The 23,672-nt window shown below is 53.2% G+C and overlaps 1 protein-coding gene across 9 annotated transcripts; it reads left to right on the plus strand.

The window, feature by feature from the left end:
• The first annotated feature begins 1,090 nt into the window (after positions 1-1,090).
• On the plus strand, positions 1,091-21,848 carry PRODH2 (proline dehydrogenase 2). Of its 9 annotated transcripts, none has more exons than XR_002479553.2 (15): positions 1,091-1,350; positions 1,426-1,622; positions 1,709-1,841; positions 1,927-2,013; positions 7,701-7,781; positions 7,865-8,020; positions 8,099-8,265; positions 9,903-10,013; positions 11,231-11,316; positions 15,864-15,985; positions 16,816-16,955; positions 20,481-21,010; positions 21,084-21,208; positions 21,308-21,432; positions 21,689-21,848. XR_002479553.2 is itself a non-coding variant. In XM_021676553.2 (12 exons), the coding sequence occupies exons 1-12, from the start codon at positions 1,177-1,179 to the stop codon at positions 20,641-20,643; spliced, it is 1,617 nt and encodes a 538-aa protein (XP_021532228.2). In that variant the 5' UTR covers positions 1,091-1,176; the 3' UTR covers positions 20,644-21,281. The 9 variants fall into 9 exon arrangements, 6 of the variants coding, with proteins under 6 accessions (XP_021532228.2, XP_064237523.1, XP_021532230.1 ...); XR_002479552.2 differs by having other exon boundaries at positions 20,481-20,646; positions 20,723-21,208; XR_002479551.2 differs by having other exon boundaries at positions 20,481-21,208.
• Positions 21,849-23,672: the final 1,824 nt, after the last annotated feature.

Genomic DNA, 23,672 nt, shown 5'->3' on the forward strand with positions numbered 1-23,672 from the left:
AGGACATACGGTTTCCATTTTTAAAAAAGAAAATAGGACATGGAAGCCCCCATAAGCCTCTATCCAGTTACGACTCCTCCCATCCCCACAGGCAATCAACCGCCTCACTGACCTCTGTGATAATCGTCTGCTTACTTATCTTTACAGTGTGACCACCCATACAAGTATTCCCAAAATTTTACTGTAGTTTCATTTTCCTTGCTTTTATAGCTATTGAAAAGAATAATACAGCTTGCTCTGTTTGGTGCCTGGCTTCTTTCACTTGACATTGTGGGATTCAGCCACACAGCTGTGTGTATCAGTATCCATTATTTTTCATTACTGTATAGTACACCACCATGTATGTATCCATCCTCCTTTTGATGGACGTTTGGATGGTTCAGACAGTGCTCCTTTGAACATTCTTTCCTGTACGTGTTTCCTGCTATCCATGTTCAAGGTCTCTAGGATATGTACTTGGCATGAAACCACTGGGTTATATAGGTTATTTGTCTTTTCTTTTTTCTTTTTTTAGAGACAGAGTCTCACTTTGTCACCCAGGTTGGAGTGCAGTGGTGCAATCACATCTCACTGCACCCTTGACCTCCCGGGCTCAAGAGATCCTCCTTCCTTGGCCTCCTGAGTAGCTGGGAGCACAGGTGCATGCCACCACGCCCAGCTGTCTGTATTTTTTGTAGAGACGGGGTCTCACTATGTTGCCCAGGGTAGTCTCCAACTCCTTGGTCTTGGCCTCCTAAAGTGCTGAGATTATAAATGTGAGAGCCATATTTTCAAATGTATTCAATGACACTACAGCATTTCCAATTTTAAGAGGAAGCAGTTGCCACAAAAGTGGTTAAGTAGCTTGCCCCGGATCACAAAGCCCAATGTCCTGAACCCAGGGCCCCTTGCCCCAGAGCCCCTGCTCTCCCCAGCACATGGCGGTCACCTAATAAGTGCAGGCTGTTGTGCTGAGGATTGTTGGAGGCTATTACTGGGGGTTCATCTCCTGTTACCGTTACTCTGAACTCTGTCCCTATTGGTTAATAATTAATTGCCCCCCCCCACCCCCGCCAAAGAGCTGTGATCCTGAAGCTTTGCCATCAGTCACTGCCCCCAGCCTGGGCAAGGGGCAGTTGGTGAACCTGCTGCCTCCAGAGCGCCTTCACCTGGTGTGGACGCAGCCAGGAACCCAGGATGCTCCAGACCTGCCGCGCGCTCTGTTCCCAAGCCGGTCCTCACTCCAGGGGCTGTCCGACCCTGAGATTTGATGGCGGGGCTTTCCACCTCAAGCGCACGAAAGAGCTGACACGGGCCTTGCTGGTTCTCCGGCTGTGTGCCTGGCCCCCGCTAGTCACCCACGGGTTGGCGGTGAGCAGTGACCCCAAGGACCAGCCTGAAGCCTCCCCGCAGCCCAGTGCTGAGCCTTCGCTCCCTGTCACCCAGCTCCAGGCCTGGTCTCAGCGACTCCTGGGCTCCCGACTCTCGGGCGCGTTTCTCCGAGCATCCTTCTACGGGCAGTTTGTGGCTGGTGAGACAGCAGAGGAGGTGAGGGACTGCGTGCAGCAGCTGCGGACCCTCGGCCTCCGACCGCTGCTGGCAGTGCCCACTGAGGAGGAGCCGGACTCCGCTGCCAAGACTGGGTGAGTAGGGGGCAGGGCCCAGGGAGGCTGGGAGGACGCAGGAAGGGGCTTCGCAGGTCGGGCCCTGACGCCTGCTGGCTGGGCAGTGAGGCCTGCTACGAGGGGAACCTCGGCGTTATGCTGCGGTGTGTGGACCTGTCACGGAGCCTCCTGGAGCCCCTCAGCCAGCCCGGCTTCATGCAGCTGAAGGTGACGGCGCTGACCAGCACTCGGCTCTGTGTAAGGGGTGCAAAGATGGGGGTGTGGGGAAGGGGCGGCTGCCCACCGGGCTCCCCTCACCACCCCACCAACCAATCCATTTCAGAAGGAACTAACCTCGTGGGTCAGAAGGCCAGGGGCCTCCTTGGAGCTGAGCCCTGAGAGGCTGGCCGAAGCCATGGACTCTGGGCAGGTAAAGATCTCAAGCGGGAGTGTTGGGAACAGAGTGCTCTGGCCTCGGATGCGGCCTCACTGCACGCCAGATACTCAAAATGCTCAGGCCACCTCTGGGCTTGGAACAGCCAGCAGAAATGCAGCTGTAGCTCCAGGGCATGGCTGAAATGGATGGAATCAGGGTCCTCTGGGGTTCTCAGGGAGGGGCCTGGAGGCTGGAGGCTCTCAGAGGTGGGATTGGGATAGAAGCTGTTTATGAACTGGACGGAGGTACATCAATGTGTCTTCAGTCAACACAGCCACGTGGGTGAGAGCTGGCTGCGTGTAAGCTCTGATTAGGGCAGTGGGATCTTTGTTCATTCAATCATTCATTCCTTTTCATCTCTATATTCTATTTCAACCTTACTCCATCTTTTTTTCTTTCTCTCTCTCCTTCCTTCCTTTTTCTTTCTCTTTCCTTTCTTCCTCTTTCTCTTTCTCTCTCCCCTCCCTTCCTTCCTCCCTTCTTTTCTTTCCTTCTCTCTCCCTCCCTCCTTCCCTTCCTTCCTTCCCTCCTTCCCTTCCTTCCTTCCCTCCTTCCCTCTCTCCTCCCTCTTCCCTCCCTCCCTTTCACTCTCTCTCTCTCTCTCTCTCTCTCTCTTTCTTTGTTGCACAGGCTGGTATCTAACTCCTGGCCTCAAGCAATCCTCCAGCCTCAGCTTCCCAAAGTACTGGGATCACAGGTGCGAGCCACCACACCCAGCCTTCCATCTTGTATAATGTATATCTTTTTGTTCCTATGATTTTGTTTTGCCAGGTGTATACCCTCCGTGGGGGGCATAATTTCCCCAATATGCCATTATAAAAATTTTCAAATATACAGAAAAGTCAAAAGAATTGTACAGTGAACATCCACGTACCTGCCACCTTTAACTATACTCGCTTTAAATCATATCCATCCCTCTCTTCTCTCCATCCATCAATCCATCTGATTTTTTGATGCATTTCAAAGTAAATTGCAGACATCAGTACATTTTATCCCTAAATGCTTCAGGATGTGAATAATGGGTTCATTAATTAGAGCCCAGTGATTATTTGCAGCACTTATTTTCTTTGGAGGTGAAACAATGAACTACACACATTGTAAATGTGTCCCTTGATGAACCTTGACAAATATACACACTTGAGCAATCCAAATCCCTATCAAGATTTCAAACATGGGCAGGCACGGTGGCTCACACCTATAATCCCAGCACTTGGGGAGGCCGAGGCAGGCAGATTACTGGAGGTCAGGACTTCAAGACCAGCCTAGCCAACATGGCAAAACCCCATCTCTACTAAAATACAAAATTAGCTGGATGAGTTGGCAGGCACCTGTAATTGCAGCTACTCGGGAGGCTGAGGTAGGAGAATCACTTGAACCCGGGAGGTGGAGGTTGCAGTGAGCCAAGACTGCACCACTCTGCACAAAAAGAGCAAAACTCTGCCTCAAATTAAGAAAAAAAAAAAAAAAAAAAAAAGATTTAGAACATTTCCAGCTGGGTGCAGTGGCTCACACCTATAATCCCAGCACTTTGGGAGGCCGAGGCAGGTGATCACCTGAGGTCAGGAGTTCGAGACCAGCCTGACCAACATGATATTTTTTGTTTGTTTCTTATTTTTTTGTTTATCTTTTATTTTCTCCAATGTGATATTTACTAAAATATGGTATCTACTAAAAATACAAAAATTAGCCGGGCATGGTGGTGGGCGCTTATAATCCCAGCTACTTGGGAGGCTGAGGCAAGAGAATCATTTGAACCCGGGAAGCAGAGGTTGAAGTGAGCTGAGATCACACCACTGTACTCTAACCTGGGTGACGAGAGTGAGACTATGACTCAAAAAAAAAAAAAAAAGATTTAGAACATTTCCATCACTGCGAAGTTCCCTCCTGCCCATCTCCATCAGTTGAGAGAATGTTTTAAATTTACACGAAAGCATTGTATCAGCTATCTCATTCTACTTCTTATTTTTTCCACCAATATTAAGATCCACACAAAGTTTTGTTTTGTTTTAGTTTTAGTTTTTAGACAGGGTCTCTTTTTGTAGCCCAGACTGGAGTGCAGGGGTGTGATCACAGCTCAATATAGCCTCGAACTTCTGGGTTCAAGTGATTCTCCTGCCTCAGCCTCCCAAGTAGCTGGGATTACAGGCATGAGCCACCATGTCTGGCTAATTTTTAAAATTTTTGTAAAGAAGGGGTCTCACTATGTTGCACAGGCTGGTCTCTAACTCCTGGCCTCAAGAATCCTCTTGCCTCCGCCTCCCAAGTTGCTGGGATTACAGGCTGAGCCACCATGCCCAGCCCCCATTGTTTCCAGTAGTTGCTTCTCGCTGCATGGTTTACCTCTCCCGGGGTGGACTCCTGGTGGCCTCTGAGTCTCCGCCCCACCAAACTATGTTACAGTGGATATGCTGACATTTCTTTCTAATCTTTTTTTATTTGTAATTTTTATTTATCTATGTATTTATTATTATTATTATTATTTTATTTTATTTTATTTTTGAGACGGAGTTTCGCTCTTGTTACCCAGGCTGGAGTGCAATGGCGCGATCTCGGCTCACCGCAACCTCCACCTCCTGGGTTCAGGCAATTCTCCTGCCTCAGCCTCCCGAGTAGCTGGGATTACAGGCATGCACCACCGTGCCCAGCTAATTTTTTGTATTTTTAGTAGAGACGGGGTTTCACCATGTTGACCAGGATGGTCTCGATCTCTTGATCTTGTGATCCACCCGCCTCAGCCTCCCAAATTGCTGGGATTACAGGCGTGAGCCACCGTGCCCGGCCTATTATTATTTTTTTGATACAGAGTCTCACTGTGTCAGCAGGCTACAGTGCAGTGGCACGATCTCGGCTCACTGCAACCTCCACCTCCCGGGTTCAAGCGATTCTCCTGCCTCAGCCTCCCAAGTAGCTGGGATTATAAGCACCCACCACCACACCCAGCTAATTTTTGTGTTTTTAGTAGAGACGAGGTTTCACCATGTTGGCCAGGCTTGTCTCAAACTCCTGGCCTCAAGCGATCCACCCACCTCAGCCACCCAAAGTGCTGGGATTAGAGGTGTGAGCCACCACGCCTGGCCCCTATTTGTAATCTTTATACTGTGTCAGAGAACACATAGAAATGGTTTAGAAAATCAGCTTTGGCAAGTAAGGGGTTCACCTCTTCATAAGCTTTAGTTTATTCCTGTGGGGAGAGTGACAGCAACTTCTCGGTGGTTTTAAGGATTGAAACAGGCTGGGGACAGTGGCTCACACCTGTAATCAGCATTTTAGGAGGCTAATATGGGAGGCTCCCTTGAGCCCAGGAGTTCGAGACCTGCCTGGGCAACATAGTGAGACCCCATATCTACAAAAAATTTAAAAATTAGCTTGCGTGGTGGAGCACACCTGTAGTTCCAGCTACTCAGGAGGCTAAGGCAGGAGAATTGCTTGAGCCCAGGAAGTCAATACCAGCCTGGGTAATATAGTAAGCCTTCGTTTCTACAAAAATATTCTTAAAATTAGCTGGATGTGGTGGCAGGCACCTGTAATCCTGGTTACTTGGGAGGCTAAGGTGGGAGGATTGCTTGAGCTGGCAAGTTTGAGGCTGCAGTGAGCTAAAATCGCACCACTTTACTCCAGCCTAGGTGACAGAATGAGACCCTGTCTCAAAGAAAGAAAGAAAGAAAGAGGGCCGGGTGCCGTAGCTCACGCCTGTAATCTCAGCACTTTGGGAGGCTAAGTGAAGGTGGATCACTTGAGGTCAGGAGTTTGAGACCAGCCTGGGCAACATGGTGAAACCCCATCTCTACTAAAAATATAAAAATTATCCAGAAGTGGTGGTGTGCGCCTGTAGTCCCAGTTACGCAGAGGCTGAAGCAGGAGAATCACTTGAACCCGGGAGGCAAAGGTGGCAGTGAGCCAAGATCGCACGACTGCACTGTTGCCTGGGAGACAGAATAAGACCCTAAGACACTGTCTCACCCTCCCCAAAAAAAAAAGAAAGAAAGAAAGAAGGAAGGAAGAGAGGGAGAAGATTAAAGAAAAGAAAGAAAGATCCAGGCTCTAGAAAGGCTGAGGTTCAAACCTCAGTTCTGCCCTGAGTTAGCTGTGTGACTTTCAATCAGTGACTTCACCGCTCTGTGCCTCACTTTCCCCATCTAGAAAATGGGGGATAATAACAGTTGCTACATCAGAGGGTGGTAAAGATTAAACGAGTTAAATATTTGGTGGGTGTCTGAAATAGCTCCCTGAGGGCCTGAGACTATGCCCCAAGTCAAGGGGGAGACAATCCTCTGAAGGGAAGAGGTAACCAGGCCGCTGCCCCCAGCTCTTCCCCACTCCAGGAGGGAGCATTCTCCCCCTTGATGGGGAGGGTTGCAGCTTCCAGCCCAACCTGCCTCCAGGTGGGGTTACAACCTGCCTCCAGGTGGGGTTCCATGAGCAAGCCTACACCTGCGTCATCCGTATCGACCCTGTTGGATGTAATAAAGCTTTCAGCCCCGCCTGGTCCTCTTTCTTCCATTTCCCAATTTCTTTGAACCCAGTCAGACTCCCTGGAGTCACGAGCAGCTCACATTGAACCGGATGAATCCGCATAACAAGACTGTGAGTTAGGAACGGTTCTTATTTCCACGTTACAAGTGTATCCACTCCCGAAGTGCTTGCTGGACATCTATCTTGCTCCAGATACGGCACTAGGGGCCAAGGAGGCATGAAGGCAAAATCTCTGACCTCGAGGCACTTACTTGCTAGTTAGGGGCAAGAGATAATAATTAAAATCAAAGTCAGAATCCCAGCACTTTGGGAGGCTGAGGTAGGAGGATCGCTTTAGCCCAGGAGTTTGAGACCAGCCTGGGCAACATAGGGAGTCCCTGACTCTACAATAGCAAAAAATTAGCCAGGCATGGTGGTGGGTGCCTGTGGTCCTAGGTACTTGGGAGGCTGAAGCAGGAGAACTGCTTGAGCCGGAGAGGTGGAGACTGCAGTAAGCCATGATCATGCCGCTGCATTCCAGCCTGGGCAACACAGCAAGATCCTGTCTCAAAAAAAAAAAAAGTCAGTATGTAACAAGTAAGGAAAAATCAGGCTGAGGAATAGGAAAAGAAGTTGCCAACATATGGCAGGGAAAACCATGTTGAGAAAGTGACATTAGAACAAAGACTTGAAGAAGTGGGAGCAGAGGAAGGCCTCTGTTGTGTTCAAGGAGTATAGGGAGGGCTGAGCATGGTGGCTCATGCCTGTAATCCCAGCACTTTGGGAGGCTGAGGTGGGCAGATCACTTGAGGTCAAGGGTTCAAGACCAGCCTGGTCAACATGGTGAAACCCCGTCTCTCCTAAAAACACAAAAATTAGCCTGGCATGGTGGCATGAGCCTGTAATCCTAGTTACTCAGGAGGCTGAGGCAGGAGAATTGCTTGAGCCCAGGGGGCAGAGGTTGCAGTGAGACGAGATCACACCACTGCACTCCAGCTTGGGCCACAGAGCAAGACTCTGTTTCAAAAAGAAAACCAAAAAACAAAAAACTGAAGCCCAGAAAGGTTATACAACTTGCCCAAGGTCACACAATAGCGTGGCGGAGCCTGGATTCAAACCCTGATTCTGGGCTCATAACCACCTCAATAAATAGTACCTATCTGATATTCTTCATTTTCAAATTTCTAGCAACTTCTAAGCTTCTTCCCACTTCCCCTGCTGCCCCCTAGAGCCTCCAGGTCTCCTGTCTCAATGCGGAGCAGAACCAGCACCTCCAGGCCTCCCTCAGCCGCTTGCACCGGCTGGCGCAGGTAACCCCTCCTGCCAGGGTCTGGTTCCAGTGCCCCCGCTGGACGCCCAGGAGGGTCCTGAGCGCCGTCTCCGTCGCCCTCAGCATGCCCGGGCCCGGCACGTGCGGCTCCTGGTGGATGCGGAGTACACCTCACTGAACCCTGCGCTCTCACTGCTTGTGGCCGCCCTGGCCGTGCGCTGGAACAGCCCGGGGGAAGGCGGGCCCTGGGTGTGGAACACCTACCAGGCCTATTTAAAGGTGTGTGGCGTGTTCCGGGAGGTGCAGGCTGGGGTCTCCACACCCCGACCTACCAGAACCTGCCCGCGTGCCCTGCAGGACACACTTGAGCGGCTGGAACGGGACACAGAGGCCGCGTACGGGGCCGGCCTGGCCTTCGGAGTGAAGCTGGTACGGGGTGCGTATCTGGACAAGGAGAGGGCAGTGGCCCGGCTCCAAGGGACCGAAGACCCCACTCAGCCTGACTATGAGGCCACCAGTCAGAGGTAGGCCTGGGCCAGCTGGCCTCTGCGGGAAATAATAGCACCTAGTGGCCGGGTGCAGTGGCTCATACCTGTAATCCCAGCACTTTGGGAGGCTGAGGTTGGAGATTCACTTGAGAACAGGAGTTGGAGACCAGCTTGGGCAACATAGGGAGACCCCATCTCTAAACAAATGTTAAAAATGGCACATGGTAGTATGTGTCTGTAATCCCAGCTACTTAGGAGGCTGAAGTGGGAGGATCACTTGAGACCAGGAATTCAAGGCTGCGGTGAGCCATGACTGCATCTGTGCACTCCACCCTGGGCGACAGAGCGAGACTCTGTCTCAAAACAAACAAAAAACCGGGCCGGGTGCGGTGGCTCATGCCTGTAATCCCAGCACTTTGGGAGGCCAAGGCGGGTGGATCACGAGGTCAAGAGATCGAGACCATCCTGGCCAACATGGTGAAACCCTGTCTCTACTAAAAATACAAAAAATTAGCTGGGCATGGTGGCGCGTGCCTGTAATCCCAGCTACTCAGGAAGCTGAGGCAGGAGAATCGCCTGAACCCAGGAGGCGGAGGTTGCGGTGAGCCGAGATCGCGCCATTGCACTCCAGCCTGGGTAACAAGAGCGAAACTCCGTCTCAAAAAAAAAAAAAAAAAAGAAAACCAAAAAAAAAAAAAAACAAAAAGAAATCCTTACAGTGGCCTTTAAGCCCCACATGCTGTGGTCTCTGTCACTTCCATAACTTCCCCTCATTCTCTTCCTCTTCCTCACTCCACTGCAGACACTCTGGCCTCCTTGACGATCCCCAGGGCCTTGGCTTTTCCTGTTCCCACTGACTGGGACATTCCCCCTGCAGACAGTAGCACGGCACCATCCTTCACCTCCTTAGATCTTTACTTCTTGGTACCTTCTCTGGGGGCCACAGGGACTCGCCCATGTTACAGAGCAGGTGGCCTAGCCATGCTTGGAATTTAGAGATCTGCAAGGGCTCCAGGGCACGTTTGTGTCCCATCCGCTTACCTGGCACCAAGCCAGGCACAGTGGTGTGTGCCTGTCACCCTAGCTACTTGGGAGGCAGAGGCGGGAAGACTGTTTGAGCCCAGGAGTTTGAGCCCAATCTGGGCAACATAGCGAGAACCTATCTGTAAAAACATTAAAAATAAAAAATTATGGCCGGGCATGGTGCCTCACACTTGTAATCCCAGCACTTTGGGAGGCTGAGGCAGGCAGATCGCCTGAGGTCAGGGGTTCGAGACCAGCTTGGCCAACATGGTGAAACCCTGTCTCTACTAAATATACAAAAATTAGCTGGGCATGGTAGCACACGCCTGTAATCCCAGCTGCTCAGGTGACTGAGGCAGGAGAATCGCTTGAACCCAGGGGGCAGAGGTTGCAGTGAGCTGAGATCACCACTGCACTCCAGCTTAGGTAAAGAGTGAGACTCTGTCTCAAAAACAAACAAACCAACAAACCCCCCAAAAAAGCTCAAAAGATGAAAGTGGCTCAGAGAAGGGTTGTTTGTCCCTTACAGCTGGTGCAGATGGAACGGGGTACTGGTTCCAGAGATCCCTCACTTAAGAGCACCCCACCCCCCAATCCCTGGGGCCTGACCCTCGCTCACCAGGTGAGCTGAACAGAGCATCTTCCTTCAGTTACAGCCGCTGCCTGGAACTGATGCTGACGCACGTGGCCCGCCATAGCCCCATGTGCCACCTCATGGTGGCTTCCCACAATGAGGAATCTGTTCGCCAAGCAACCAAGTGGTATGAGGTGGAGGGATGGGTGGGAAATAGGTGTCCACAAAAGGGCCCTCCCTTTCTCTCCCTTGCTTGAATGCCAGAGATGGACAGAAGTGTTCTGCAGAAGATTTAAAAAATATAGCCAGGCGCGGTTGGCACACGCCTATAATCCCAGTACGTTGGGAGGCTGAAGTGGAGGATTGTTTGAGACTGGCCTGGGCAACATAGCAAGACCCCATTTTTTTTTTATTAGCATCTTTAAATCTAATCAGATTAGAGCAAGACCCCATTTCTACAATAAATTTCTTTTTTATATATTTTTTTAAGACGGGGTTTCACCATTTTGGTCAGGCTGGTCTTGAACTCCCGACCTCAGGTGATCTGCCTGCCTTGGCCTCCAAAGTGCTTGGATTACAGGCGTGAGCCACTACGCCTGGCTCTACAACAAATTTAAAAAAACAGCTGGGTGCGGCAGCATACATCTGTAGTCCCAGCTATTTGGGAGGCTGAGGTGGAAGGATTGCTTGAGCCCAGAAGGTTGAGGCTGCAGTGAGCGGTGCTTGAGCCACTGCACTCCAGCCTGGGTAACAAAGCAAGACCCTATCTCTTAAAACAAACAAAAAACACATTAACCCCTACTATACCTGTAGGTCCTTATAGGTCCCAGATGGACAAAACATTGTCCCTTATTTGCTGGGGCATGAGGAGTTCTGAGAGCTCCAGGAAAGTGGCTGGGAGTCACTGGGGGTGGGGAAGTGGGGGTGGGGAGGGCGCTTCAAGGAATGCAAAGGACTTGGTATTATTTGTCACTGAGTTTGGAAATACTTCAATATTTGACTTACTGTGCTGGGTGCGGTGGTTCACGCCTGTAATCCGAGCACTTTGGGAGGCTGAAGCTGGTGGATCACCTGAGGTAGGAGTTCGAGACCAGCCTGACCAACATGGTGAAACCCCAACTCTACTAAAAATACAAAAATTAGCCAGGCATGGTGGTGGGTGCCTGTAATCCCAGCTACTCAGGAGGCTGAGGCAGGAGAATTGCTTGAACCCAGGAGGTGGAGGTTGCAGTGAGCCAAGATCACACCACTGCACTCCAGCCTGGGCAACAGAGTAAGACTCCGTCTCAAAAAAAAAAAAAATTTATTTTTAAATTACTGGAGCCACCATATGGGTGCATAGTGGCTGACTTTAAGCTCTAGATGCAGCCACGGTCTGGACTGATGATGTGGCCTTTTCTGTAGCATGTGGGAGCTGGGCATTCCTCTGGACGGGCCTGTCTGTTTCGGACAACTTCTGGGCATGTGTGACCACGTCTCTCTGGCACTAGGTATGTGAATGGCTCCCCCACCCCCACCAAGCCCCAGGTGTCACTACCTCCCAGCCAGAGCCCTTCTTCTATTCCCAACCAATGCCCAGCCTCCAGATCCTTCCAGACAGATCTGTCATTCCAATGTCTGCGAGCCTTCCAAGGCTGTGTCTCTGTGTCTGCTGTCTAGTTTCTGCTGGTTCTTGATCATGGTGTAGTATTTCTTGTGTGTCTTGTTATCTTTACTCCGCTGCTCTTCAGGGCCTGTCACCAGGTAATTCACGTTTCCTTCTGCCAGGTGCTAAGGGGAATGAAATCACTTTATTCTAAATTCACAGCTTGAGGTTTCTTGAGACTCTTCACTGGTGCAAATTTGAGATGCAAATACATAAGGGGGTTAACCCATAGCCCCAACTTCCCAGAGGTGGATTTTTCTGTTTTCTTCCTTGACCTGTTTATGGCTGAGACGATTCCTTGGGACTGGGGGAAGGTCAGAGGGTTGACTTTTTATAACTCTTACTCTGAGGGTGTAGCTTTTCTGGGTTCCAGCTTAATTTGGGGAAGTTCTCCCTTACACCTCTCACCTCAGTTAGGCTTGAAGTCTGATTCAGCTGTACCCCTACAACTCTGTGAAGCCATCAGATAGCAGCTTGGTTTTGCCTTCAGGGCAGGAGTGGCTTACTGGGTGTCCCTTCTCTCTCTGGGTTCTAATTCTCTCTTATTTATTTATTCATTTATTTATTCATTTATTTAGAGATGGAGTCTTGCTCTGTCACCTAGGCAGGAGTCCAGTGGTGCCATCTTGGCTGACTGAAACCTTCGCCTCCCAGGTTCAAGCAATTCTCCTGCCTCAGCCTCCTGAGTAGCTGGGATTACAGGCACCTGCCACCACACCCAGTTAATTTTGTATTTTTAGTAGAGATGGGGTTTTGCCATGTTGGTCAGGCTGATCTCAAACTCCTGACCTCAGCTGATCCGCCTGCTTTGGCCTCCCAAAGTGCTGGGATTACAGGCGTGAGCTACCACGCCCAGCCTTACTTTCTTTTAATTGTTAGTAAATTTCTTACTCTCTTGGCAGCATTCTAATAACTAAGATTTTTAAAATGCAGGCTGGATGCAGTGGCTCATGCATGTAATCCCAGCATTTTGGGAGGCCAAGGCAGGAGGATCACTTGAGCCCAGAAGTTTGAGACCAGCCAGAGCAATATAGTGAGACCTCCCCACACCACCTCTACAAATAATAAAAACAATTAGCTGGGGCAGGGCGTGGTGGCTCACACTGCAATCCCAGCACTTTGGGAGGCCAAGGTGGGTGGATCACTTGAAGTCAGGAGTTCAAGACCAGCCTGGCCAACATGATAAAACCCGTCTCTACTACTAAAAATACAAAAAGTGGCCATGTGTGATGGTGCATGCCTATAATCCCAGCTACTTGGGAGGCTGAGGCAGGAGAAACACTTGAACCCAAGAGGCAGAGGTTGTAGGGAACTGAGATTGTGCCACTGCACTCCAGCCTGGACAACAGAGCAAGACTCTGTCTCAAAAACAAAATAAATAGGCTGGGCTTGGTGGTTCATGCCTGTAATCCCAGCACTTTGGGAGGCCGAGGAGGGTGGATCACCTGAGGTCAGGAGTTTGAGACCAGCCTGGCCAACATGGGGAAACCCCCTCTTTACTAAAAATACAAAAATTAGTCGGCATGGTGGTGCATGCCTGTAATTCCAGCTACTTGGGAGGCTGAGGCAAGAGAACCACTTGAACCTGGGAGATGGAGGTTGCAGTGAGCCAAGATCTCGACACTGCACTCCAGCCTGGGTGACAGAGCAAGACTCCATAAAAAAAAAAATTAATAAAATAAGAACAGTTAGCTGGGCATGGTGGTGTATGCCTGTGGTCCCAGCTATTCAGGAGGCTGAAGTGGGAGGATTGCTTGGGCCTGGGAGGTCCAGGCAGCAGTGAGTCATGATAACAACACTGCACTCCAGCCTGGGCCACAGAGCAAAACTGTGTCTCAGAAAAAAAAGTTTGCTCCAGGACTTTCTTTTAGCTTTTTCAGTTAGGAATTTTATCCAACTCACTTATTCTGCCATGTTCTCAGAAACAGAAGTCTCTGTTCCAGGTGGGGACTGGGGAGTCTCTCCCCAGCCCAAGCCCATACCCTGTCAACACTCCAGACTGGGCGAGGTGGCTTACGCCTGTAATCCCAGCACTTTGTGAAGCCAAAGCAGGATCACTTGAGGTCAGGAGTTCGAGACCAGTCTGGCCAACATGGTGAAACCCCATCTCTACTAAAAATACAAAAAATAGCAGGATGTTGTGGCGAGCTCCTGTAATCCCAGCCACTCTGGAGGCTGAGGCACAAGAATTGCTTAAACCCGGGAGGCGGAGGTTGTAGTGAGCCAAGATCGCACCATTGTACCCCAGCCTGGGCAACAGAGTGAGACTCTGTCTCAGAAAAACACCAAAAACCGAGGCCGGGTATGGTGGCTCACTCCTGTTATCCCAGCACTTTAGGAGGCCAAGGCAGGCAGATCACAAGGTCAGGAGTTGGAGACCAGCCTGACCAACGTGGTGAAACCCCATCTCTACTAAAAATACAAAAGTTAGCTGGGTGTGGTGTGGCACGCCTGTAATCCCAGCTACTCAGGAGTCTGAGGCAGAAGAATCATTTGAACCCAGGAGGTGGAGTTTGCAGTGAGCCGAGATCACGCCATTGCACTCTAGCCTGGGTAACAGAGAGAGACTCCGTCTCAAAAAAAGAAAAGAAAAGAAAAGAAAAAGAAAAACACCAAAAAATAAAAAGCAAAACCCACTCTCCCTGCAGGGCAGGCCGGCTATGCAGTGTATAAGTCCATCCCCTATGGCTCCTTGGAGGAGGTGATCCCCTACCTGATCCGGAGGGCCCAGGAAAACCGGAGTGTGCTTCAGGGTGCCCGCAGGGAACAGGAGCTGCTTGCCCAAGAACTGTGGCGGCGGCTGCTGCCGGGATGCCGGAGGGCACCCCACTAGCACCCCTGAGGGGGTCATGTGGTCAATAAAGGTTCTTAGGCACTGCCTAGGCTGCTATCCTGCACTGAGGCTGCCTCCTTGGGGAAGGGCTCATCTTAACCTCAGCCAGCCCATGCTAGGGGTTTTGTAGTACAGGAGAGATCATTAGGCTGGACGTGGTGGCTCATGCCTAGAATCCCAGCACTTCGGGAGGCCGAGGTGGGAGGCTTGCTTCAGTCCAGGAGTTCAAGACCAGCTTGGGCAACACAGCAAGATTCTTTGGCTACAAAAAATTAAATCATTAGGGTGTGGTGATGCGTGCCTGTGGTCCCAGCTACCGAAGGCTGAGGCGGGAGGATCACCTGAGCCCAGGGGTTTGAGGCTGCAGTGACCTATGACTACACCACTGCTCTCCAGCCTGGGTGACAGAGATTGTTTTTTTTGTTTTGTTTTTTTTTTAATTGAGCATAGCCAGGGCATTGATGGAGGACTAAGGAAGCCATTCCCACCTCTGAGGCAGCCTGTCTGTCCTAAGTTGAGTCTGGCGAGCGACTGACACACAACTTTCTTCATCCCAGGGGATGCCTAAAGGAAGGGTGCACATGGGGAGCAGAGACCAAGGCCCTGAAGTCAAGGGGCCGGGCCCAGGCCATGTGGCCAGGGAGGGACAGAAGAAAGAGCAAAGCCACTCTCTCAGTTAATAAGCACTGAATGAAACTGGGCACAGTGGCTCATGTCTATACTCCCAGAACTTTGGGAGACCCAGGCGGGTGGATTGCTTGAGGTCAGGAGGTTGAGACCAGCTTGGGCAACATAATGAAACTTCATCTCAAAAAAAAAAAAAAAAAGGAGGAGGGGGAGAAAAAAAATTAGCCCTGTTTGGTGGGTGATCTGTGCCTGTGGTCCCAGCTACTTGGGAGGCTGAGGCAGGAGGTTGGCTTGAACCCTGGAGGTGGTGGCTGGAGTGAGCTATGATCTCGCCACTGCGCACCAGCCTGGGCAACAGAGTGAGATCCTGTCTGAGAAAAACGCCCGGTTCGGTGTCTCATGCCGGTAATCCCAGCACTTTGGGAGGCTGTGGCGGGAGGAGGTCAGGAGTTGGAAACCAGCCTGGCCAACTTGGTGAAACCACGTCTTTACTAAAAATACAAAAATTAGCTGGGCGTGGTGGCACGCGCCTGTAATCCCAGCTATTCTGGAGGCTGAGGCAGGAGAATCGCTTAACCCTGGAGGCAAAAATTGCTGTGAGCCCAGATCGCTCGGGAGGCTGAGACAGAAGAATCACTTGAACCTGGGAGCTGCAGGTTGTAGTGAGCCGAGATAGCGCCACTGCACCCCAGCCTGGGCGACAGAGTGAGAATAAAAGCACTGAATGAGGCTTCTTTTGAGCTAGGTTCTGGGGTGAACAACGCTGTGAACACAACAGTGACAAGAATGACCCCAGGCCCTGCCTTACAGGACTTGGTCCGGTGGGGATAGACAGACCCATCCTCAGACAGTGACAGCTGCAACTCGTCAGGCCTGTGGGTCCCAGGCCGATTAGCAGGGTCTGTGTTGGGAAAGCGGGTGCTACTGCGCAGGTGCTGCGGGAGGCCATTGGTGCGCAGGCTCCGTGGGAGGCAGTGGTGCGCAAGCGCCTCGATTCCCGCTAACATTACCGGGTCACGTGGCAGTCACGAGGAGGCCACTATTGAGCTCAACGGTAAGTGCAAAGCCACCTGAACTGGGGTCTGGGCCCAGAACTTTCCCAGAACTTTCTGGGCCCTCAGATAGCCCTCAGACCCCTTCCCCAGCTCTCAGGCCCCTCCCACCCTGTCCGTCCCTTCCGCCCTCAGAACCCGCCCCCACCCCTTTAGCAAACCCTGTCCCCATTCCGCTGACCCCTTCCCCAGACCCACACACTGTCCTCAGAGCCCCTTTCTCCAGCCTGCTGTCCCCACCCCCAACACAGACACTTCCCTAGTCCTTAGTTCACATGCCCCACCCACGCGGACCCCCCGCATAGTTGGCAGATCCTGCCGTCAGAGCCCACTCCTCCTTCAGAGCCTGCCCACTGCCCTCAGACCCACCCCCTCCACGGACCCCACAGATGTTGTCTCCAGAGCCTCCCCACAACCCCTTTCACCACCTCTCAGATCCTAAACCACAGGTGCCTCTTGCTCCCACCGCAGCCTTCAGAGCCTCCTCCCGAGCCCTCCAACTCCTTTCCCAGGCTCAGATCCTATCCTTGCCACCCTGGCATGCCTGACCCCAGCCCTAAGCCCCCTCCCAGCCTCCCTATTGCCTTAGATCCCCCTCAGCTCTCATCCTCCCTTCTACACTAGACCTTCTGGTGTGTTGTCTTCCCAGAGCCACCTCCTTTTCTCATTCAGCCGCCTCCCTTCCCATCAGACCCCCCCCCCCGAATCCCCTTCCCGTCTAGACTGCGCCCCCAGGGCCCCCAGCCAGCTGTCTTTATTGTTTTGTCATCCCCAAAGTTCTGGTCCTTCACATCCCCCGTGGATCCCTGCCCAAGAGCAGACTGCATTGCAGCCCACAGATGCCCTCGCCAGCCTTTCGCTTCCCGGTGGAGCTGGGCTCCGAGAGGGATCTAGACATCCAGGTGGGCCATCTGCACTGCCTGGCGGTGGCTGGGGGCCCAGGATGGGTCCTGGCCAGACTCCTGCGGAGAGGTGAGGGCCTGGTTGCGGGTACATCTGTGGGGACGGGATCACATAGCTATATGGAGGGTGTGGCTTCAATTGGCCAGTCAGCAGTGGTACAGATCACCTGCTGTGTGCTGAACTCTGAACTCTGTGGTCCCTGATGGGGATTGAAGGGTGAACATGATCCTTGGATCCACTGGGAATGAAATGAAATTAAACAGCATGGCCTTTCAGGTGGGGGATGCTTGAGTCTCACAGTATAAGAGCCAGCTATGCAAAAAGGGAAAAGTAGTGGGGACAGATGACCGGGCGTGGTGGTTCACGCCTGTAATCCCAGCACTCTGGGAGGCTGAGGTGGGCGGATCATGAGGTCAGGAGATTGAGACCAGCCTGGCCAACATGATGAAACCCCGTCTCTACTAAAACTACAAAAAATTAGCTGGGTGTAGTGGCAGGTGCCTGTAATCCTAGCTACTTAGAAGGCTGAGGCAGGAGAATGGCTTGAACCTGCGAGACGGAGGTTGTGGTGAGCTGAGATCTTACCACTGCACTCCAGCCTGGATGACAAGGCGAGACTACGTCTCAAAAAAAATTTTACAATTTCTGTTTTGATTTTTGTAAAGTTGATTGTGTTTCAGACCACTTTCTGAACTTGCTTACTAGTTGTAATTTTTTTTTTTGAGACGGGGTCTCACTCTGTTGCCCAGGCTGGATCTAAGCTCACTACAACCTTCGCCTCCTGAGTTCAAGCAATTCTCCTGCCTCAGACTCCCAAATAGCTGGGATCACAGGCACTTGCCACCACGCATGGCTAATTTTTGTATTTTTAGTAGAGATGGATGTTTCACCATATTGGTCAGGCTGGTCTCAAACTCCTGACCTTGTGATCCGCCCGCCTCGGCCTCCCAAAGTGTTGAGATTACAGGTGTAAGCCACCAGGCCCAGCCAATAGATTTTCTTATGTTGAATTATCCTTGCTTTATAAGGACAAACCTGTTTTATTTCATTTAAGGTTTTTGCATATACATGTAATTGATATGTAATCTTACTTTCTGTTTCCGGAAACTTTCATCTGGTTTTGGAACTAAGATCCTGTTAGCCTTATAAAATGAGCTTTGTCTTCTTTTTCTATTTTTCTTTTCTTTGGAACAACTCATATAAGATTATCTAGTCCTTAAAGTGATGTGTGTTTTAACAAGAGCCCTCGGGCCAGGTTCGGTGGAGTGTGCTGTAGTCCTAGCTGCTCAAGAGGCTGAGGTGGGAGGATCCCTTCAGCTCAGAAGGTCGAGGCTACAGTGAGCTGTGATTGTGCCACTGCACTCCAGCCTGGGTGACTCAGTGAGCTCCCATCTTTATTTTATTTTTATTTTATTTTATTTTATTTTAGAGACAGAGTTTTGTTCTCGTTGCCCAGGGTGGAGTGCAATGACGTGATCTCGGCTCACCGCAACCTCTGACTCCCAGGTTCAAGCTATTCTCCTGCCTCAGCCTCCTGAGCAGCTGGGCTTACAGTCATGCGCCACCACACCCGGCTAATTTTGTATTTTTAGTAGAGACATGGGTTTCTATGTCTTTTAGTAGAGACATGGCAGTGTGGTCTCAAACTCCTGACCTCAGGTCATCCACCCGCCTCTGCCTCCTGATGGAGGCCAAAAGTGCTGGGATTACAAGTGTGAGCCACCATGCCTTAAAAAAAAAAAAAAAAAAAAAAAAGCCAGGCGCGATGACTCATGCCTGTAATCCCAGCACTTCGGGAGGCCAAGGCGGGCAGATCACCTGAGGTCAGGAGTTCGAGATCAGCCTGGCCAACATGATGAGACCCCGACTCTACTAAAAATACACAAAAAAAAATAGCCGGATATGGTGGCACACACCTGTAATTCCAGCTATTTGAGAGACTGAAGCAGGAGAATCGCTTGGACCTGGGATTCGGAGGTTGCAATGAGTCAAGATCTTGCCATTGCACTCCAGCCTGGACAACAAAGTGAGAGTCTGTCTCAAAAAAAAAAAAAAAAAAAGAGGCCTCTGTGGGGCAATATGAGTGCAGAAAGGCAGTTAAGGGGCTGTTGTAAAAGATGGTGGTCTATTGAGTCAAATGCAATGCTGTGAATCTGGTATTCAGAGGTTCTTGAAGGTCCACATTTGGACGGATTTTGTGGTAGAGACCACGTTGAGTTGGGCCCAGTTCATGAATAATTAGCTGTGTCTGCCTAGGACACAGGAGTGCAAGGACAGGGATACTGTGCGTTTGCCCTACCTGGGGTAGGGGCTGGACGAAGAGGAACCGGGCAATGATGGGTGGGAAGATCCAGGGCTCGGGGCAGGGGTGAGTGGTTGGGAGGGGGAGCTGAGCAGGAAGATGGCTGGGGAGGGAATTGGCAGAGGCTTGGAGGGGAGGGCTTGGAGGAGGTTGCCACTCGGATCAAGCCCTTATATGCAGGCTTCAAAAATAAAATTGAGGCTCTACATGGTGGCCCATGCCTGTAATCAGTACTTTGGGAAGCCAAGGCAGGAGAATTGCTTGAGCCCAGGAGTTCAAGACCAGCCTGGGCAGCATAGTGAGACCCCATGTTTACAAAAAATTAAAAATTAAAATTAATAAAATTGGAGAGATCTCCTGATAAAATCCAGAGTTTGCTTTTCTTGAAGAGTTGAGAGCTGGCTTCATGGGACCTGTGTGTACCACACTGAGTCACAGCTGGGTGGAGTCCGCCTGTCTTGGCCAGTGCACGAGGCTCCTGGAAGTCAAGGTCCCCCTGAAGTCCCCTGGGGACTTTTGTGTGGTTTTGACCCCCCTGGGATGGGGGATAGATATTTGCACAGCAGGCAGATGTCACCCTTTGTTTCAACTTTGTAGACTTAATGGTTTTGGGAGCACCGTATTGAGGTGGATTTCGAGGCATGGTCCTCAGCAGCTGGAGGGTGGGGGTTCCAGGACACAGAGATGGAACCTGGGTTCCACAGTCATTCCAGTCAAGGAGAGGCTGTGGAGGATGGGAATCGGCAAGGGTGTTTGCATATCGGCCCTCAGGCCTCCAACTCAAGAGTGTGGGCCGGGGGCGTCCTAAGCCTGCCCACCCCTCAGGTGTTCAGGTGGATGGGGAGAACTCCAAGGGGTAGACGGCGCTCTTCCTCTCTAGCGCTGCGGGGCCACAGCTCTGCCATGCAGCTCCTGCTGACCTTTGGTGCCAACCCCAACCAGTGAGTGGCCAGCCAGTGATGCCCCCCATCCCAGGGGCCTGACTTTGAGCCCCTGAGAGCCAGGGCGTTCTTCTCCTGAGGCATCTATTCCTCATGACGCCTCTTCCATTCTTTGGTGACCTTCCTGTCCCCCCAGTGACCCCCCATGTCCTCTCAGTTAACCCCTTCTCATTCCCCACTGACTCTTCCCATTCTCCTGGTGCCTCCCTGTTGGCAGTGATCCTCATCCCCTAAAGACCCCATCATGTCCTCACCTGACTCCTCCCACCCCCCAGGGCCTCCATTGTACCCCTTTTAGTCCCTATACAGTCCTTTCCCTAATTGACTCCCACTTGCCTTCTTCTGCTCTAGCCGCTGCTTGGATGGGAGCACCCCTGTACACGCGGGAGCATTCTCTGACCGAAGCCTGGTAATACTGCCCCTGCTACAGGTGGGCGGTGACTTGCGACTGCATGACCAGCAGGGTCTCACGGCACAAGACCGGGCTGAGCAGGCTGGGGCCAAGCAGAACTAGGAGGTGAGCAGTGGCCTTGGTGGGAGCCAGAGATCCAGGCTGGCTCCCACCGGGCCTCGCCCCACGTGCCCTCCTCCAGGTGCTGGAGCTGTTCCAGCTCTGCGGGGCCCACGTATCAGCCTTACTGCATGGTGGTGAGTTGCCACCCATGGCGTCTCTGGGCCAGTTGCAGGCCAGATCTGGGAACACCCCACATGACTCCCTGTCCTCCCTGAGGCTGATGCAGGCAGACAGGTAACTGTCCTCACCCTGAAGCCCGCCATGCCCAGCTACCCCAGACTTATCCTCGGCCTGCCCCCACCCCAGGGCACTGAGACTAGCGCTGATCAGGAGAGCCCCCCAGGTTCCGGCCTTGGGGTTTGGTCAGGTAAGCGGGAGCAGTTGGGGGAGTGGGAACCACCCGTCTTCTTCTGCCTCATGGTCCTGCTCCTTGTCCCCAGCTGAGTAGCCTGTGGCCGCCGGGGCTGATAACTGGCATCCCCCTTGCGGACCCCAAGGAGCTGCTGGCAGCCCAGGGAGAGGCCGACCGCACCTACGAGAGCAGCTCCCACACCCTCATGGCCAAGTGAGAGCCCGCTGCGCCCCTGTAAGCTCTCTTGCTCCCCTGCCCCCAGGAAAGCCCCCCTTGTCTCAGACCTGTCCTGCCCCACCGCCTGTTCTCCAGCCTCCTTCCGGCCCTCCCAAGGAAGACCAGGGTGTGTGGATGTAGCCATGGCTGGAGTCTTTACTTCTGGGCCAGCACCTGGCATGGAGCTCTCCCACTGGGGCGATGCCCCCACTGGACAGTGGGTGGGTACCAGTTCTGTGTGCAGTGCCTGGTAGGCCTGAGAGGAGGTGGGGGTGGAGAGGGCACCAGGACAAGGTGGGAGCTGGGTGCTGGCCCTCCACTGCTAGGCTGCGTGACCCAGGGTCATTCTCCTCTGTCTGGTGGCGGGTGGTGTAGACCACCTGACCCGGAATGTGGTGGGTAGTCTGTGACCAGGAGCAGCTCCCACCCTGTGTGGCTGGGGCCTACTCATGAGTGGCCTGCTCTCCTCCTGCCCAGCACGCTGCACCACCCAGGCATGTTGCTGCTGATGGCACTGAGTCCCTCTGCAGACCTGTCGGGGCTGTGCCTTCTCTTTGAGCCTGTGTGGCTGGGCTCCCTGCACGGGCTGCTGCACCCTCAGGGACCAAGTGAGGAGGGACCCCGGACCGTGCCGGGCCTGCCGCCTGGCCCCCTGCTGCTGCTGCAGGTGCTGGAGGCCCTGCTGTTCCTGCAGGCGCGCTGGCGAGATCAGGGGGGCCTCAGCTCCCATGCTGTGCAGCTGGTGCGGCCAGGCCTGGCTAAAGTGGGCCACCTGGAGCACGGGCGCCCCCTGCATCAGCGCTGGCTGCGGCCCAGGTGAGTGCCTGCCCCACCTGCTGCCCCTTGTCTCGGGCCTGCACGCTCCCTTCCTCCCCACTCTCCAGCCCCTGTGGCCAGGCACAGCTGTGTCCTGTAGGCCCCAGGAAGGAGGTGGGGGTGGGGAGGAGCACTGAGAGTGGGATAGGAGTTGGTTGCTGGCCTTCCCACTGCTGGGCTGCTGTGTGACCTGGGGTCTCAGTTTTCCTCGGTCTGGTGGCGGGTGCAGGTCCCTGTCCAGCAGCCATCGGCTCACCAGGCCCCTTGGGGTCCATAGGCCACAGCAGGGCTACCCGTGGGGAGGCCCAGGCCCAGGGCTTCCCCCACCCCCTGAACTGTACCCATGGCTGCCACTTGAGCTGATCTGCAGTGACATTCCCATCACCACCTTGGACCTCTACAGCTTCTGCACCCTGGCCCAGGAGGTCTTCACTGGTCAGTGAGTGGCTGTGCCCTGCCCCACGGAGGCACCCTCCTGCTTGGGTCCCTAACTGTGCTTCCTGGCAGGAGAGCTGCCCTGGGCTGGTAGAGGGGGACCCGAGGTGAAGGCCAAGCTGGAGGCAGGGGAGAGCCCGGCCCTGAACCTCCGGGTGCCGATGCCCTGCCAGGCCCTGGTTCGAGCTGGGCTAGGCCTAGCACCTGCTGACCGCTGGGGCAGCCTGCAGAGTGCCTGATACCTACTGCGAGAGGCCACGACCCAGGTACAGGGCAGGTTGGCAGGGGGTGGGTGGTGGCCTTGGGACCCCAGGCAGGCCCATGTCCCCATACCCAGCCTCTGGTCCACAGGACATGGCTCCTGAGGTGGGCTCCCCGATGGAGTGGACCACACAGTCCCCTGCATCCCAGGCTTCCCCACCAGGTTAGAGGGCGAGGAGGAGATAATGGCGGGTGCTGGGCACAGCTGAGCTGTGGCCCCCATCTGACCAACTGGTTTGTCCCCACAGAGAAACTGTACTGTGAAATGGCTCACAGAGCCAAGAGCACACCCAGGCCTGTGCCCACTGTGATGTCTCCAGGCCCCATCCCATCCCAGGTGGGAGCCAGCATGGGGCCGTGGGGGACCAGGGGAGCTGTGGGACACCTGGGCAAGCCATGGCAGCTCTCTGCCATCCCTCTCTGCAGGCCCCGGAGACTCCTGAGGTCACAGGCCACAGCAAGGTCCCGAGGGGTGTAGCTTGGAACTCGGGCAGAAGTTTGACTCTAGGCAGCAGCCCCTGTCCTGGCCACAGCCCCACAGCCAGGGCCTGCCTTCAGTGCTGCGTAGAGCCCGCCTCAACCGTAGGGATAGCCCAGAGCCCTGCACCACTGTCCCATTGCTAACCTGTGGCCCCCTCCGCCTGCCCTTCAGTAGTCACCAACCCCGAGTTCCCTGGCTGCCTTCCTTTGAGCAGGGAACTTCAGGGACACCCAGCTGTCCCCTCTCTCACCTGTGACTCTTGACCAACCCTGCTTCCCCCAGGGTCATTCCCTGCACTCCAACTCCAGCCTCCAGGACTCCGCCTCCCTGCTGGGGACCCCGAGCTCTGCGGAGCAGTTTGAGGAATCTCTCAGACAAGACTCCAACCCTGCAGGGGCTGCTGTGGGCACACACACGGTTACCCTGCTGGACCCCCGGCCCTGTGAGTCCACCCCCAGCCTGCTGAAC

Source organism: Aotus nancymaae, unplaced genomic scaffold (genome assembly GCF_030222135.1).
Source record: "Aotus nancymaae isolate 86718 unplaced genomic scaffold, 86718_ANA_hifiasm-v0.15.2.pri h1tg000028l, whole genome shotgun sequence".
NCBI lineage: Eukaryota > Metazoa > Chordata > Mammalia > Primates > Aotidae > Aotus > Aotus nancymaae.

What these genes read in the sequence shown, in the direction of transcription:
- PRODH2 (XM_021676553.2), top strand. Translation starts at nt 1,177, where the DNA reads ATGCTCCAGACCTGCCGCGCGCTCTGTTCCCAAGCCGGTCCTCACTCC. An exon ending in AAGCCATGGACTCTGGGCAG is followed by an intron (nt 2,014 to 7,700) that starts GTAAAGATCTCA and finishes GCTGCCCCCTAG; the next exon opens with AGCCTCCAGGTCTCCTGTCT. An exon ending in GGCCAGACTCCTGCGGAGAG is followed by an intron (nt 16,956 to 20,480) that starts GTGAGGGCCTGG and finishes CTTCTGCTCTAG; the next exon opens with CCGCTGCTTGGATGGGAGCA.